This window comes from Anticarsia gemmatalis, chromosome 26 (genome assembly GCF_050436995.1).
Source record: "Anticarsia gemmatalis isolate Benzon Research Colony breed Stoneville strain chromosome 26, ilAntGemm2 primary, whole genome shotgun sequence".
Classification (NCBI taxonomy): domain Eukaryota; kingdom Metazoa; phylum Arthropoda; class Insecta; order Lepidoptera; family Erebidae; genus Anticarsia; species Anticarsia gemmatalis.
Window position 1 is genome coordinate 811,684 of NC_134770.1, and position 18,926 is coordinate 830,609.

An 18,926-nucleotide genomic window follows, 5' to 3' on the forward strand; every position below is an offset into this window, starting at 1 on the left:
TCAAAGGGTTAACGAGAGAGTGTGATAGTTCTTAGTTATATTATAAATGCGAGGGTAACTGGCTGTTACGATTAGTCGGCTGCACGACTCGGTCGTTTAAAACGAAAGGTGAGGCGAGAGATGAACATAGACAAATAGACCACATTTTCGTTTTCAAAATGTCTGCAAGCAAAAACACATAATAGTAATATCAATTTAAAACTAAAATATTTATTCTCGTCGGTTAAACTTTCTGAATAAATGGCTTATCAGATTTGGATGAATTTCATCAGGGAGGTAGATTAAACCCGAGGCTCAGAAGTAACTAAAATATCAACATAGGTTATTTTAGTTTATAGGTTACTTTAAAAATTCCTTTTTTGGCAAGCCACAGCAAGTTTTGAAAAAACACAAGTTTATTTATAGTTTCTCGCTTGAACTGTACTCAAGCCTTAATGAAAGTATGTGAAATATTATGTATCGAATGTTGTATGTTGTGTGTATATATCAAAGTATTTAATTGTTTGAGACAAAAGGGTGGCAGAATACTAGCATGTAAAGTTCTTTGCATTTCTTAATAATTGTTTTTAAGATAAGACGACATTAATTGTGTAACAAATCCCATATTTTTATTATTTGATTGTATAAAGTCTTGCATAATATATAGAGACTTTAGAAGGGCTAACATTTGTGTTTCTATTATCACTCGATTACCTGAATTTGAGCCTAGTTTCAGTATTGACATGATGACTGATTTTCGGGACGGCTTCGTACACTTTATATCTATCGGTAAATTTATGCTGAGATTTCCACTTTTTAACTAAGATGTAAGGTAAGATGTAAATCATCCAAAACACTAAAAATAACTCTTATTACTTACTTATTCTGACACTTATCCTTTTAGAATAATAATCGCATTTAAAGCAATCTTTGACTAGAACCTACTTTGTTATACAGGAATGTAGAAAACATTTCATAAAAAAAATATGTTTCTTTGCACTTAAATAGTTCATTAGAGTCCTTCTTATCTCAAAACAACGTCCAAACCATATAGAAAAATATAGTGATCACAGGCGGCTACTTTAGTTTAAAATTATGGGGTATTTGATAGGGTCTTATCTTAAGCTGACAAGAGGGGCACTTGCTCTTAGATAAATAATGGTATAGTACGCTTTAGATAGAGCAAAGTGAAGGAGAAATATAAGGAAGACTGACCCTACTACCATATGGGATTCATGGCAGAGAGAGATAGAAAGTAGTTCACTTTGTATACTTTCGAGAACATAATTAACGAACTCTTGAACAGCTTTTTAAACTTCGTTCGTTAGTTATTGTGCTGTTATAAACAACGTAAATTAATCCAACTAATATTATAAATGCAAAGTTTCTGAGATGGATGTATGTACGTATGTTTGTTACTCTTTCACTCAAAAACTACTAAATGAATTCTCATAAAATATTGGTGCAACCTTCTACGCAAGTGGAGATGGCTATACAGCTGCACAGTACACACCAATGACTATTCGAAGTTATGTTTGTGTTACAAATAGTTATCACTTGCTCTAACGGTGAAGAAAAACATCGTGATGCAACCTTGTATGCCTGTGAGTTCGTTAGAACAGTTCTTGAAGGTGGTGGAGCGTAGTGGACTGAACACATAAACCATCCACCTAACATCTCTCTCATTACGGGAGGAGACCCTTGCCCAGCAGTGGGACAGCGACTGGTTAAAAAATATTTAACGTAGTATCATTACTTTACGTAATATAAACCTTCTTCAAGTAACAAGTACTACAAAACTAATTATAATACAACAATCACATTATAATAGTATCGTAGGAGTAACTTTTATTTCTTCAGTTAAAGCCCACAAACAAACAGCATTGATTACAATTAACATGACTCATCTATCCACTTAATTCACGTAACATCACGCCTACAACACTTTGAAAGGTTAAGCAGGAATATGATATGGGCAATTTTAGCTACTTATTATTTAAAGATAACTTCTGCATTAACAGACTTTAATTTAATGTTTTGTGAATTTTTTAAAACATGTAAATGACTGTATATGTGAGAATTGAACCCACGACCTATGCGTTCAGCGGTAATAGAATAGCGACCATCTTAACCACTACGCTACAATTTTCTTAAGACAGTTATTAAAAGTATATTAATGCCCAGATTCACCACGTTAAAATAAGTATAGTTTAGTTTAACCTGCGGTTAACTTTATCTATCGGATACGCTATCTGACATTTTACGACAAATTATATTATTATATTATATCTAATATAATTAAATGTTTATTAACGTTCCGTACACTGCCATGAACTTTATATAAATAAAAAAGTAATGATTCTAAAACTACTTGCAAAATAAGGCAATGCAACTATACAACTGTATATGTTTATATCGGAATCGAACCCACGACCATACACAGAAGGCAGTCCTACCTACGCATTTCTTAACATTAAATACAATCACTTTTTCAAGATTATTAAATTAGCAACATTACTGACTACTATAAAATGATATTATATCTACTTATTATTATTTTTAAAATATAGTACTACATATAAAGCTATTTTTAAAACATGAAAGGTAGCCAACAATATTTAGTTTAAAAACCTTATTGTCTTTAGAAAACGTTTAAACCAAATTATTATTTTAAAAATACATGTATATTATATACCTACCTAATACAAAGTATTTTTCTTTTGTAAAAATAATTATTTGTAAAGGGTAAAATAAATAATTAGACTGCAAATTACTCTTATGCAAAACGATAAACCGTTGCTGCTTAATATAGATATTTTTTTTAAATAATAAAAATAACTCCGTTTAAAATTTAAATATACTTAACCAAACTACATACAATAAATACACATACATACAATGAAATAGTAATACAGAACTATATAATCTTGGTTTCTAATATCTATTCTACAACTTCAATCGCAACTGAAACTAACCCCTACCTTTTAATTTCAGGTAAAAATGCCAACATAAGCAATGGCGCTGAAACTGAAATACAAAGACGAGCACGGGGTCGTACAAATCAACATGAGTCCATCATCATCGCCCAAGGAACCCGACAAAGAGTTAACAGACCCTAAATTCGACACCATCAACAACCGCTTCGGGCAATACGACCTTTTTGGGGGGAAATACGACATCGAATCTGGTGGGGAGACCCCCAGATCGCTGTTCCGAAGCCGCTACAACAGTATAGAGGAAGAACTAGCTAATACGCCTTACGCGTTCACGACAGAGCGCTCGCTTCGTTTAAACAACGCGAATAAATTAGACATTACTATACAGTCCCGTTTAGATGATATATCTCCTTCGAAAGACATAGAAGACGATCGGTTTTTCAAAAGAAAATTGAGCTTAGAGTACGATGATTCGTTGTTCGGACCGCAAGTTGATTTCAAAGTGAATGAAACGCCGGCGTTTACTGTGACGCAGCTGATACATGCTCAGGATCGTTATTTTGATTTGTCTGGACGACAGTCGGAGAGTCCTTGTGATAGAGTGACGCAAGTGAATGTGCCAAGTCAAGATGAGGAGGCTTTCAGGGTGCTCGGGGATGTGAAGGCGAAGGAGGCTGCGACTAAACCGTGAGTATTTTTGTCTTTTTAACGTTTTCATGCATCTTATAATTTTTCAACATATATATTTGTATTGACAGCAATAAATGCTATCTTTGTGTGATATTTATTGCAGTTTAGATTCTTATTAAGTACATTATAATAGGCTAAAGAAATAAATAAAAAATAGAAAGAATAACCTTTACTGATAATTTTAAAATTGTTTTAATATTAAATTAATGTTTTATGTAAGAAACTGCGTAGAAACTTGCAATAAAGTAATGGACGTCTGATCATGAGTTCTATTCCCGACCAGTCACTAGTATCTCAATTGTATCCCGAAGTTTAGTAAAAACATTGTGAAATATGAACTTATTTACAAAGATAATTCTCGAGTAAATAGGTAAAAAGAAGTAGATAATTTACTTTGTGAAAGTCAAACTACTAAGTGTAAAATTACAAGAATATTAGATAATTCTCTTTTAAGTGTTAGACGGTTTTCAAATTAATCCAAGAACATGATTTTATAACAACTATAACTACTGTTGTTACAAATAACTAGCGAATCTGGTGTATATTGTTCTGTCGGAAATCGAACCCCGATCATATGAGCATAATTTTCGTCTCCAAAAATCATTATCACATTTTCCTCAATTAACACAAAATGTTATTAAACTAAACTAAAAAAAACTCTAGTTCTTGGTAACACCCACATGGAAATTTATTCAGTAGTTTTTGAGTTTATTGCAAACATATGTATTAACTAACAGAAAACTTCACTATGTTATAAAATAAGTTTACCTTGCCGTGTCTGTCTGTCTATTCGCGATAAACTCAAAATCTACAGAACGGATTTTCATGCGATTGTTGCCGATAAATATGTAGAGTGTTTCTCTAGAATTAGTGTTAAATGTGTTAAGGTAAACTCATAGTAATCCAGGCAAAGTCAAGGCAGGCCGCTAGTTGTCGTTTTTGAAAGAATGTCCAAAAGAAACTATCTTATATTCTTTAGTGCAGTGCTGCTCGGATTTGAACAGCATTTTTGAAGCTGAAACTATTTTAGTTAGCTAGCAAGTGGCATAGTTTTATAAAGATTATTATCTTGTTGCGATATAACAAGTGCTTTCTACGTTGTACAAATGTTTAAAAACGTATACAAGATATTTTTACACATTATTTACATTTCACTAGAAGGTTTTGACTTAATGAAACTTAAAAATAAGACATTGTTGTTATCTCTTTACTAGAACTACGTCATAACATACCTAACAATAAGTAAATGCCTTAGGTATGTTATATACCTTTATACCTCTATACTAATATTTCAGGCTTCAAAAATGTTTAATACTTAAACTGATAAATTAAAAAGAATGAGGCACCTAGGTTTTTTCGCCATTTTTCTCGCTGGCTCTACCTTCCAAACTGGTAGCATTTACAATACTATGTCTGAAAATAATAGATATTTTATACTCATATTCATTGTCCCTTACTATCTGGTGAAATAGGAAGCAAATGCCTGATCCAACATCAAATAAATAAATTCAAATATACAAATCTTTCCCATATCACTTTAAATATAGTAACAAAATCAAATCAAAATCATTTAGGTCAAATGCTGACACTTATGATAGTCAATGATACAGAGAGTGAATTTACCGCCAGTTCGGAAGGTAGGGCCAATGAGAAGAGCTGGCAAGAAACTCCTGGCCACTCTTTTTAATCGCCAAATGGTATTAACAATATTTCTATCCTACTATTATTATAAATGCGAAAGTTTTTGAGAATGTACATACATATGTATATTATGTATGTTACTCTTTCACGCAAATACTACTGAACCGATTACGATGAAATTTGGTATACGGGTAGCTGAAGACCCAGAGTAACTCATAAGCTTTTTATCTCGGAGCTCCCGAAGGGATTCCACGCGGACAAAGTCGCGGGCGGCCTCTAGTTAGGTATAAATCTTTGATGATGTAAGGAGCTGCTACTAACACTACCAAACTCTGACCATTGAACGAAAAACAATCGTAAAATAAATTTTCCTACTTTTCCCTAATCAATGAACAATCAAACATTATCTAACATTTTCAGGAAGTATATTTCCTCCGCGACAGTTCTGGAAACTGAACAGTTTGTTATAAAAACAATAACAATTAGTTTTTTCGTTGGAACGTTGTCCGTGTGGTCATTTCCGTCTATTATGAAGTGTAATTGTTAGGTAATGTTGTATAATCATTGTTAGTTTACTTGAAGTTTCGGACACGAGATTTGTTCTTATGTTGGCTAAGGAAACGCAAAGAAATATATGATTTATTTAAAATATCACATGCAGCTTCTCTCCGCAATTCCTTTTCCCTAGCTGACTCGCGCAACTTCGCTTGCGTCACATAAGAGAGAATGGGTCAAAATTTTTCCCGTTTTTGTAACATTTTTTACTGGTACTCTGCTCCTATTTGTTGTAGCCTATAGCGTTCCTCGATAAATGGACTATCTAATAGTATCTAACACTGAAAAAATTTTTCAAATCGGACCAGTAGTTAGTGAGATTAGCGCGTTCAAACAAACAAACAAACTTTTCAGCTTTATAATATTAGTATAGATGTATACAAAATTTTCGTGTCATAATGTTCGTTCCCGTACTTCTCGGAAACGGCAAATTCTAATGAAATTTTGTAAGCATATTGAGAAGGTCCGAGATTCGGCCAACATGTATTTTTCATACCGCATCTTGTCATACAAATAAATACAGTCTTGAAGCATCTAAATAATATTGTGGACGATAAGAATATGTGTTTAAGTAGAAACTAAATATACGACAAGCGAGCACATTAACCACTGCGCTATACCTAGCTGTGAAAGTTTGTTTAAATGCATGGCTATTTATTAGTTACTCTCTTACCTGCTGAATGCACTTTGATGAAATTCGGCCCACAGGTAGTTGAATATACTAAATCTATACTTCTATACTAATATTATAAAGCTGAAGAGTTTGTTTGTTTGTTTGTTTGTTTGTTTGAACGCGCTAATCTCAGGAACTACTGGTCCGGTTTGAAAAATTCTTTCAGTGTTAGATAGCCCATTTATCGAGGAAGGCTATAGGCTATATAACATCACGCTACAGTCATTAGGAGCGGAGTAGCAACGAAAAATGTTACAAAAACGGGGAAAATTTTTGACTTATTCTCTTAAGTGACGCAAGCGAAGTTGCGCGGGTCAGCTAGTAATATATATATCTTCTCACGAGCAACAGTTTTTTCGAGACGGTGGTAGATAAAAAATAATATGACGATTTCAAACACTTGTTAAAAGTTTACGAAATAAAGCATATATTTGATATATTTTCTGTATAAAAAACTCAGGTATTCGTAACCGGCGGTCCTGTATCACAACATAACTGGATGTGAATGAAGCAAGGGAAGTTTGTAAAGATCGTACCAAGTGGCGTTCTCTGATCTCTGCCTACTTCTATAGAAAAAAGGCGTGATATTATGTTTGTATGTATTCATTTATTAATTATCAATTTTATCACAGTAAACTCAAATAAATATACAGGGTGTGGCGTAAATAATGGATAATCCTTTACCAGCGGATGGGCGACCACCCAACTGATCTAAATATCAAAATTTACCTCTGGCACAAGTATCATAGTTTTTGAGATTTTGGCCATTTTGTGTGTTTTTTAAAAAAGCGATTTACGCTCGTTCTTTTTGATGCTGTGATCACAATTTAAGGCTTTTTTTAAATCCGTTTTTTGCAAATAAATTCTGAATAGATGTGCTATTGAATCTACAATCTTGTTTTGTTATTACTACTTGTTTTTTATTTAAATTATGCATTCAAAGTTGAATTTTATAATCTTTCACAACTTTTGTGCAACTTTGAGCACTTGTGGTGAAAGAAAAATGTATGGTGGCTTTACTGCCCACGCCATAAATAATTTCTAAATTTTATTAGAATTCTAAATTGGTATAACATGCAGCAATAATACCGATTATTGTCAAAATATTATAAAGAACTTAAATTATTAACACTTTTGCCGGTCGACTAATTTTATTTTATCAGCGCGTTTAAGCTAAGTTTGCTTTCAAATATTCATGTTTATAGGGTTATTACACTATTAAAGATTATTTAGATGATAAAAAAGCTTGGAATTGTGCTGCTTCTACCAAGTCTATTTCAAAATAATGTATTACAATTTGATGAAAAATGATTTTTTTTGTCAACAGAGTAGTTTTCTTTAGATTTCTAATTATCTTTATTATTTGAATAGTATTTATGTTTTGTATTTCTTTTTTTTTTCAACACTGCACACAAGTGCTCAAAGTTGAACAAAAGTGTTGAAAAATTATAAAATTTAACTTTGAATGCATAGTTTAAATAAAAGACAAGTAGTTATAACAAAACAAGATATTAGGTTCAATAGCACATTAATTTAGGATTTAAATGCAAAAAATTTTGGCCATTCTGTGTGTTTAAGAAAGCGATTTACGCTCGTACTTTTTGGTGCTGTGATCACAAATCAAGACTTTTTTTAAATCCGTGTTTTGCAATTAAATCCTGAATAGATGTGCTATGGAATCTAGAACGCGCTAAGCGTGAAAAAATTAAATTAGTCGACCGGCAAAAGTGTTAATAATTTAAGTTCTTTATAATATTTTGACAATAATCGGTATTATTGCTGCATGTTATACCAATTTAGAATTCTAATAAAATTTAGAAATTATTTATGGCGTGGGCAGTAAAGCCACCATACATTTTTCTTTCACCACAAGTGCTCAAAGTTGCACAAATTTTGTGAAAGATTATAAAATTCAACTTTGAATGCATAATTTAAATCAAAAACAAGTAGTAATAACAAAACAAGATTGTAGATTCAATAGCACATCTATTCAGGATTTATTTGCAAAAAACGGATTTAAAAAAAGCCTTAAATTGTGATCACAGCATTAAAAAGAACGAGCTTAAATCGTTTTTTTAAAAAACACACAAAATGGCCAAAATCTCAAAAACTATGATACTTGTGCCAGAGGTAAATTTTGATATTTAGATCAGTTGGGTGGTCGCCCATCCGCTGGTAAAGGATTATCCATTATTTACGCCACACCCTGTATAATTCCAAGTGTATTTGCTACACTCAGTAAAAACCTTAACTCACTAAAGTGGTATCACCTAATTTAGTAAGTTCAGTGTCGCCGGACCCGTGCGCTACTAAATAAGAAATCTTTATATATTGTGAACATATTTATATGTTAAATTGTGTCTGTCTGTGACAAATATTAATTGTATGATCTCATGTTTGAACAAAATGGGAGAGATTTGAAGCTTTTTGTAAACTTTTTGTTTTTGTTGAATATATAGAAACTGCAGACTTTGTTAATGTAAATATTACGAGATTTTGTGGACTAAAACGCATTAAAGATGTGACTATACGTCAAGAGCGCGATTGCTGTAATTATTATAAGTTTCAGGCTGTATTTAAGAGCAAATAATATTCAATATCTTAATTTCATTGTTTTTCTTCGAACGATCGTAAATATGCAAATGGTTTAGGAACATATCAATAAGTTAATTTATTTATGCAAATACATAAAGAAGTATGGAAAAATTGGCTTTATCCTAGTAAATATAATTATTAAATAACTTATTAAATATTAACGTAAGTTACAGTTATTCATTTATAATATTTTTTCAGTGATTTCAATTTTTTCGAAGATGAAGAAGGGATTATTCTAGTTTTTAAAGTCTTCCTTAAACCAGCTAAACTTCTAGATTTTGCTGTGAACAGTTTCCTTGCAGATGATCAATAACCTTCTTGAAAATTATAAAAAAGGACGTCATTGATACTCTATGGTCTTAAAACATTTGCAATAAAAACTATATTTATTGTCTATCGTAAATAGAGCGGGAATACAATTTAATGTTCTTTTTATATTTAAAGACATTTCCTGAATGATATTGATTAAAAAACCATGTTATTGTTCATTTTTTATACAATATTTGCTATAATAGGCGGCCATTATGTAATTGTGTGTTAAAAACGTTGCTAAACTGATACTTTTTTGGTATTATTGTTGACATTTTTTGTTTTTGTTAGATATTGTTTATTTATAAATATTACCGCTTCCTTATAAATAAATACAATAGACGTCAGACGATAAAATCTGTTTAAAAATTTAATTCACAAAAGTAACAGGAATTTCATGTACTATATAGAACCAGTCTCAAATATATGTATTTAAGGACCTATACGACAAGTTGTATGGATGTGAATGAAGCAAGGGAAGTTTTTAAGGATTGTTTTAATGGCGTTATTTGATCTCTGCTTACCAGTAAGAATAAATGCTGTAATTTTATGTATGTATCAGTCACAAATTCAGAATTTTATTCAAACCTTTAGGTATGATAACAAACAATAAAAACTATTTTGATTTATTACTAAAATGTAATTTAATTTATAAAAAATAGGCCATTTTTTGCAATTTAAAACAGTACTTTTAAATGTGCAATATAGTTTTAATGAATGTCCCCATCAGCTAGTTAATTCTAGTTAGTAAGTGCAAGTCACGTGAAACGAAACGTGGCGGTGTCTCAGCTCCCGCCATTAATCACTTCGCTCATTTAATTGTGGAACGTTATGTAAGTTTTCGCGCCTCATTGCCGTGTAGGGTTGCCTGTAAAACAGGGTAGTTGCAGTCAAAAAAATTGTTTCGGAATATTAGGGAGACTTTTTACTGAATTTAGCACAATTAGGTACCTATTATATTTTTGTCGTAAAGTTGAAACAACAGTATCGTGATAAGGATTACATAATTTGAAAAATAACTCGCGTGAAGCTTTCAAGCAATGTATTTATGTTATGTTTTGTTAATGTCATATTCATTTAAATGTTGTTGTATGAAATAACTTAAGGACACTCAAAGGCAAAGTTATTGAACCTGTAACAAAAACGTTTAACAAAAGAAATCTAAATCTTTGTCGATAATTTGTCTGTTATCAATTGCTACGCAAGTACAAAATGCATTATTTGTGTTTAGTAAAAAAGTAAAACTAGATGCTCAGATAACTAACTGGTACTTTAAATAAATGAATTTATCAAACCAATAAAATTACAAGTGTGATTCAAACACAACCGGTTTGCAAAATTACCGAAAAAAATCTTAAAAAAGTCCCACGATCTAGGGAACATATTTGTTAACTTGCAACCCTACATAAAGGAATTAGGTTAAATAGTTTAGTGTGGCACATAGAATTCACTCGTAATGTTATATGGTAATGTCCCGAGTTTTTCACTCACACCCTCTGTAGCGATTTTGTAGTCATTGTAATAGGATATTAACTGTGTGATAACTTTTAATTAAATAATTTAATTAGATCAGAAAGCGGAGATTTTGGAAGAATAATGTGCACGTAAAAGGATACTTTTTAAGATACAAAGAGATCTTAAATTATACGAAAAAGTTGAAGTAGACGATGCCTTTTGTAATACTAACGTTTTTAAGGCATTTTCAGGACTCCTCTATTATTTTAAGTTATATTAAAATATTTTGTAGTAGCTTGAAATTTAATAAATTACCTACCCGGTATATCATATACCGGGTACATATACATAAATGCCAAAAAGGTCGCACCCTATAACATAACATAGTAAAAGGCAAATCATAGGTGTACAATTTTATACACTTCTGCCTATACCTTTCGGTATAACAGACATGGTATTATAAAAAATAGAATTTATAACAAAAACCATATGACTTATGATCGGCCAAGAATTTAAATGTGCCACATAATCAACACTCGTTTTAAGTTAACTATACCTTACATGTCATACTGCGAACTAGTTCCTCCGGGTTATGAGAGTAAGGGAATAGAGAGTGTACCTGTGTATTGTGCACACACTTGGACACTATAAACCTAGTCCTGCACCTTTGGCTAGTTTCAATGAAACTGACCGCTGCAGCCAGATACTGGCTACGACAATATTATTACATCTCATATTGTCACAAATTATAATATTGCATTTATATTATTATTTACTTAATTTTAATAGGAAATGAAAGGACTTCTGACCTCTCTATCTAAAAATACAACACTAATATTATTAGTTTGTGAACAACGTAACGAAATGATTTCCTAACACAGGATGTAATGACTCATGTTGTTCATTAAACTTAACAAAAACTAGATGCAAGTAGACAGACATTATGAAAGTTAATTTACTTTGTTTTTGCTCTGAAAAATATAAGAAGTGGCTCCTAACTACTACAGTCTTATTTAAACAAATATTGTTAAATATTATTTAAACATTGGCCGAAATTTCAGGACATGCGAAATTTGCACTTAAAAGGTATTTTCTCTATCCCCTTTATGCTTCTGGAGTCACCAAGTCTTTTGGACCACAAAATAAAATTGATGATACAAGGAAAAAGTAATTTTTCTTTATTTTATTTTTTTGTGAAATATCGCGCCTGTTATAAATACCCGAAGGTGTACGCAGATTGACCCACTTTTTACAATTTACAAAGTTATTCCCATTCCCACGTAATAGGAGGCAAAACCATTGCCATATACACTTGGACAACTCCGGGCTACTATTGAAAAAAATCTAATAGAAATTACAAACATCCGATAACATTTTGCCCAGCTCAGGCTACAAAAGTATAAATAGTTTTTGTTCTAACAGCAGTGGGTAAATAAAATACGCTATAATCTACAAAAAGCACCGCCCATGTTGCTCTAACAACGTTTTAATACTCCAATCATATGATTACAACAAAAACTCTTAGTTTTTGTGTGAAATAAAAACTGAATCAGTGAAGGAACACCACTGAGACGTGACCTCAAGGTTGAACAGTTTGTTTAGCTGTTCATCACAGATGGATGGTCACGGTGTACTATACGATGAAGGCCTTAGGTTGCGGACCCAAGAAACATTGCTATAAGTGCCCCAACGATTCTTGCAAGAAGCATGAGGATTTATAATTACACTAGCTGACCCGCGCAACTTCGCTTGTGTCACATAAAGAGAACTGGTCAAAATTTTCCCCGTTTTTGTAACATTTTTCACTGGTACTCTGCTCCTATTGGTAGTAGCGTCATGATATAAGCCTATAACCTTCCTCGATAAATGAACTATCTAGCACTGAAAGAATTTTTCAAATCGGACCAGTAGTTCCTGAGATTAGCGCGTTCAAACAAACAAACAAACTCTTCAGCTTTTTATTAGTATAGATTAATAGACAAAACGCTTTAAGAATAAATGCTGTACTTACTGAAATACCATTTTTACAAAAAGCTTAATGAAATTCCCTGCTTACTAAATAGCTCCCGGGAAAGCCAATGAGGTTAGTTTATTAGTAAAGTTACCATGACAAAATATAGATGAGATTCATAGGTGGTCCTATGTTTTGTAGTTCGCATCATTTATAAACGGACGTCTTCTTTATTCCGGGATTCTCTTGCCCAGCAGTGAAACTAATTAATTAACTTTATTTTCATTATTTGTGTAACTTGTTCGTTTTTATCCAACATCTGTTTATTATAACACTAGCTGACCCGCGCAACTTCGCTTGCGTCACATAAGAGAGAATGCGTCATAATTTTTCCCCGTTTTTGTAACAATTCTTATTGCTACTCTGCTCCTATTGGTCGTAGCGTAATTATATATAGCCTATACCCTTCCTCGATAAATGGGCTATCTAACACTAAAATAATTTTTCAAATCGGACCAGTATTTCCTGAGATTAGCGCGTTCAAACAAACAAATTCTTCAGCTTTATAATATTAGTATAGATAAAACAATACTAACATGGTCAAACACATCTACGTCTTATTACAGTCAGTCCACTAGAACCTCAAGGTGACAATATAATTTGTGGAGCAAGATCACTGGACCGTGTACAACGGACAATTTATACTACTTACTATCTAATACTTAAACTACTCAGTTTTAAGTTGCGCTTAAAAGTTATTGCGTCTCTAACAAAACGTATAAGTGATGGAGACAGAAGTATATTTTTAAGTAGAATTTTATTTTTAGAAGTAGAATTTTATATTGGTGTCAGGTTCCCATACAATAAACGTGTTTTTTTCGTATGTTTTGGTCAATATTTTTTTTTATTATGATGGTATGCAGCCCTAGTGCGCTAGTCCGACTCACACTTGGCCGGTTTTATTGTTTAGGAAATATAACTAGGTTTTCTACTTTTGAATAAGTAATAGTTAGATTATCAGTAGGATAAGTATTGGATAACATTTTCGATAGATAAACTGAGTATGTGTGATAAAAAACTGTAAAAAAATTTTTTTCATATAGTTTTTCGATTTTATTAAAGTTGTAAAGTTTGTCTGTTTAAATGAGACATCAGTCATAAGTGTCAATATTTGACATTAATAAATCAATAAATGATGTCAATTTGACAGTTAAATGTGTGACAATTTACAACAATGTCACCTCGATTTCTAACTGCGGCGCCCGCCGGCTTCACTTGATAATAAAAAGAGCGTGAAATAAAAAGCAGTTAATATAATATTATTTAAATAGAACTATTATTTTCTAGTGAACATGAAGTTTATATACTAAACGCGAATTGTAAGGTAGGAAAAAATATGTAAAAGACGTGGAAATTGTCTTGTTTTAGATATGTGCTCTACTACTACTAGGTATTGTTATATCGAAAATAACTTTTAGTGACACAAAATCCACAAAAATAATTTAGATTTTTAGTAAAAAATGAATTCCTTTTATTACATTTTAAACACAGCAGAAAACTTTTTGGTGATACTAGCTTCTATTAAAAACCTCGTGCACGTGCAAAGCTTTTCCAGAACAAAAATTATCCTGTGTATTGGTCCATATTATAAACTATCTGTGTACCAAATTTCATCCAAATCCGTTCAGCAGTTTTGGCGTGATTTAATAACAAACTTTAATCCATACTTTCACACTTATAATATCAGTAGCATATGTAAATACAGTCAAAAACTTAAATAACAAAGAAAATGATACTCAAAGTACAGTTACGCACATTACGTGATATATTTGCTTGGCACACTTACTGTGCACTGTGCAGTAATTATAATTACTATTACAGACAATTATATACCACCTCTTACTTAACACTTCTGAAAAAACGTAGTCATTTGCGTGTACTAACTACTAGTGTACTAGGAACTGATATAACAGTCAATTTAGGCACGGAACTAGTGTAGTGTTAGATGTTTTACAACTAAATTCATTTGCAAGGATTAGATTATTTAAATTTCTTGGTATTTTGGGGTGATTTTTGCTTATTTTTATGTTTTTATCGTGAGCATGACTGCTTGCTTGCTATCTTTATATATTGTTTTGAGTATTAATACTCTCTATGTAATACGTAAAAGTTAGTGTCGTCTAGTTAATTCAAAATATTGTCATTTGATTTCAAATTAAATAACGACACTTTATATATTTCATATGACACTTCTAAAGTGAAACTGACATGGAAATCAGGTCCTTGGTAAATTGTAACTACAAATGTGTGTGTTAGCCTTAGGATGGATCAAAATAAAACTAAGCCATATTTCTTTTAGTGTATACAACCAATGATTAGCTATACCTACCTAACATACCTCCCTACCCGAAGTAAAAATTTTTTTTTACAAACTTTATAAAAATATTGATATTGATGGTTAGTTTACTTAAACCCACAAATCTTGGCTTAATACAGAATCCGAAGAAGCTGGGTACCTATACGAATCTACATCAACGAATAATATTTTTTCACTAACGACAGGCTTATCTCAATCAAACTGCAATTATACCTGCACTCTCCTAAAAGAAAATGCCTCTTTAAGGTTATCTTCACAATAATATACATAAGCCACAAGTACATAATATAAAACAATACATATTTACGCAACACAGACGGAAACAGATAATATCAGGTGACGTAACCAGAGAGAAGTAAGATGGCCGAACAGCTTCCATATTTGATACGGTTTATTATTTAAATGATTATTTTTGGTATACTCTGTGACGTTCGAAGTAATAAAAATAGCGGCTGAGTGTACTCTGCTTCTCAATATTAAAATAAAACTCATTTATGTGTTTTAAACAGTCAGGCTTAGTAAACAACAGTTGCGCAGATCAATCTCTGACGTTAAGCTACACTTGTCGGGGTGGTTCTGTGGATGGGTGGCCATCTTAAACATATCGAGTTCATGTGTGTCCGGCTGTCATTTTCAATTGATCTTTGACAGTCGTGCGTTTGAAAGTCTGACAGCCAGTCTTCCTGGACCTGTAGCATATCGTGCTGTGCTATAATACAGTTATGGGCTGGGTTGTGGAAGTCAGATAGGCAGTCGCTACATGTAAAACACGTGTACTCAGAGCTGCATCCGGTGAGACTAGAAGCCAACTGCAACATAATTGCAAGAAAGCCTAGGCTGGTTTTCTCTGACTTTTATAGAATTTAAATTAAATTCCCCATTTGTATATTTCATTATTTAAAATTAAATGAAAACTCATTAGTTTAATTTCAAATTCAAAAAGGTTTTATTATTAAAAAATGCAGATGTTTCCTAATAATCAATCGATACTACTTAATACTATATTGTTATCTAAAAAAGACATTTGCCCGTATAGGATGAATTTATAACAGTCAGAATGAATTGAACCTAAATTAATTAAAGATTTGGATACTTATAATTTCAATATTAAATCGTCTTGTACAACATTTGCAATCAGAAACTGTACAAGTTATCGAGTTAATTACACATTTACGATTGTTAATTATGTAATAAATCTTAATACGTTTAACTAACAGTTGTAAAGTTACCCAACTTTTTAATTATTACTTTCTTCGTTTATACTTTCGAAATAATTAAAAACTGGTAAGAGCAGGAAGGGGTTTGGATGGTAATGCACTGGTAACTACCACTGGTCATTACTAACCGGTGGTGCAGTGGTTAAAAAAGTCAACATTTGACAGTAGACAGAAGAAATCAATTCCAGTTCCAGTACAAAACAGTATTTATTTATCTACATAAATAAAAATGTATGTACGCGAATAACTTTTGAACAACTAAATTGGCTAATACTTTTTTAATATGTTTGTAACTATCGGGACAAGGTTTGTATGGGATCGGTAGGATCAAAATTTCTACGCGAATGGAATCAACTGGATGAAATCGTACTATACCGGGACGAAGTCGGGCCAGTCAGCTAGTTTTATAATAGGTATAATGAATATGTGTAATTTTCAGTATCTAAATTTGACAAAATAGAACCTCACAAATGTTCTATATCATTGTATAATTGTGCCCACATAACCTCAAAAGTTTGACATTGACACAATTAAAGTCCAGTGTGAGCTATTAAACAATTTGTTGTAACTACCGACGTTTTTGTAAGCCTGCTGTAATTGGACGGAAGACAATCAATGTAATAGTGTAATAGATAGGTAGAGCACAAAAACAAATATTGAGATAATCAGCGTGAGTTGGCATGTACTGGCAAAAGTATATTTATATAAATAAACTAGCAGACCCAGCAGATATTGTTTTATCCGAATTAGAAGCCCGCCTAATCGACAATATTTTACCAGAAATCCTAACAAAATGGTACTGTAAAACTTTCCTCGATAATCGATCTATCTCTTGGTGAAAACTGCATGAAAACCTGAAAACGGATTGTCAGTTTATCCCGATCAGACAGGCTGACGGGGCCAGGGCACTTTTTTTATAATATGTTACTATAGTGATGATTTGATTTAAATAATTAACTGGTAGTTTGATGCAGTGCTTAGATGTATATAGATAACTGAAATATGGGAGTCGATTTAGCGAATTTAAAATCTTACTATTGCATTTTTGTCGTAGAGACTACCTTACAAACTTTTGAACTGATTATACATAGAAGAAGAAATCATCGGTTTTTCACGCACAATGTATTTAAGATAACGTATTTTTACAAACATACTAATTCGTAGGACACCAAAACAACAAAATAATACATTATACTCTAGTTCTGTGTTTTAAACAACAGCACATAAGTAAATAACGATATAGGTACATAGTGCAATAACAACTTTTCAACATCAAATCATCTGCATTAAACTTTGTCACTGTCACATATTACAAGACAGTCGTTTTGTCAAGTCTTGCGCAAACGTCATTACATTACAATTTATGATTACTATTATAACGTCACGATAGTACAGGCTGATCTAAATAAACAAATGGTAGTCAACAATGGCTTGTTACTTCATAGTTGCAGTAAACGACCTGTGAGGTAAAGTTTGGCGTAATCGAAGCAGTGGGCGTAGAGCCTGTGAACGAACATGTGTATGACTTTTTTATTTATTCTGATATTGACAAACAGGGCCAAAATTCGTGTAATTTGGGTAAGATAGAAATTTGGGTAATATAAGATCGAAATTGCTTCGGCCTTTTATCTACATGCAAAATTTTATATTTATTCGTTTTGGTTGAACGTATGTGTGATTGTAAATTGTTATATTTTCTAAATATTATTGACTTTTAGATATTTTTTATTTCAAATTCATATTTTATCTATTTTTGATACGGCTGACAGTTAAACAACAAACTATAACTATTTTTTATCATTCTAAAATAGGAACAAGACATTGAAAGAGAAGGAAAGAAAATAAAGAAAGAAAAATTGAATTTTTATGCTCTATCTATAAAACAATGTTTTACAATACACAATATAGGCTAATATATAACTAGGCTGACCACTAACCGTACGATAGATAGATATTATACACAATAAACATATTTATTTAACCAACATTCATCTTACTAAACTGTGTCAAACACAAAGACCTGTCGTGAAATCATAACGTTTTTTCTTTTGGTTTGAGACAAGCACAGCTTGCAATAGTTTTATAAAAAACGTTCAGAAACGATATGATATGAGTCTTGATTGTTTATTTTTGTTTTCTTTGTTTTATTAAGTAGTTCTTTTTGGTTATTGTGTAAGAAAATCTGCATAATCGATTTGAAACTGTAATAGTTGTTGAGCAAAACATATTACCTCTATGTGATTTGATGCATGAATTGCTTTATGATTAGTTAATGTTAGTGGAAAATAAATAACTTGTATACTTATACCCAATATTTTATTGCACTGTACAGGACTTTTTTTATAAAATATATCTCCTGCACTTAGTATTGCGATTGTGTCGCGGGGACTTTTACTAAAATACAAACAACGATCACAAAGTACAACCAGACCCGAAACAGCTAATTCTGGATTGCACAAATAATAATTGTTCCATGTGGGATCAAACCCACGACCTCCCGACGCAATGGTAGCTGTGTAGCGACCTAAACCACTGTGCCACGGAGGAC

At 32.0% G+C, this 18,926-nt stretch overlaps 1 protein-coding gene across 1 annotated transcript in view; it reads left to right on the top strand.

Moving 5' to 3' along the window:
• The first annotated feature begins 2,979 nt into the window (after window positions 1-2,979).
• LOC142984149 (uncharacterized) overlaps window positions 2,980-18,926 on the top strand; it is a 51,826-nt gene continuing 35,879 nt past the window's right edge. Inside the window, exon 1 of the mRNA XM_076131562.1 lies at window positions 2,980-3,602. Coding sequence (XP_075987677.1) covers window positions 2,995-3,602 — 608 coding nt within the window. The 5' untranslated portion in view covers window positions 2,980-2,994. The remainder of the gene's footprint in view (window positions 3,603-18,926) is intronic.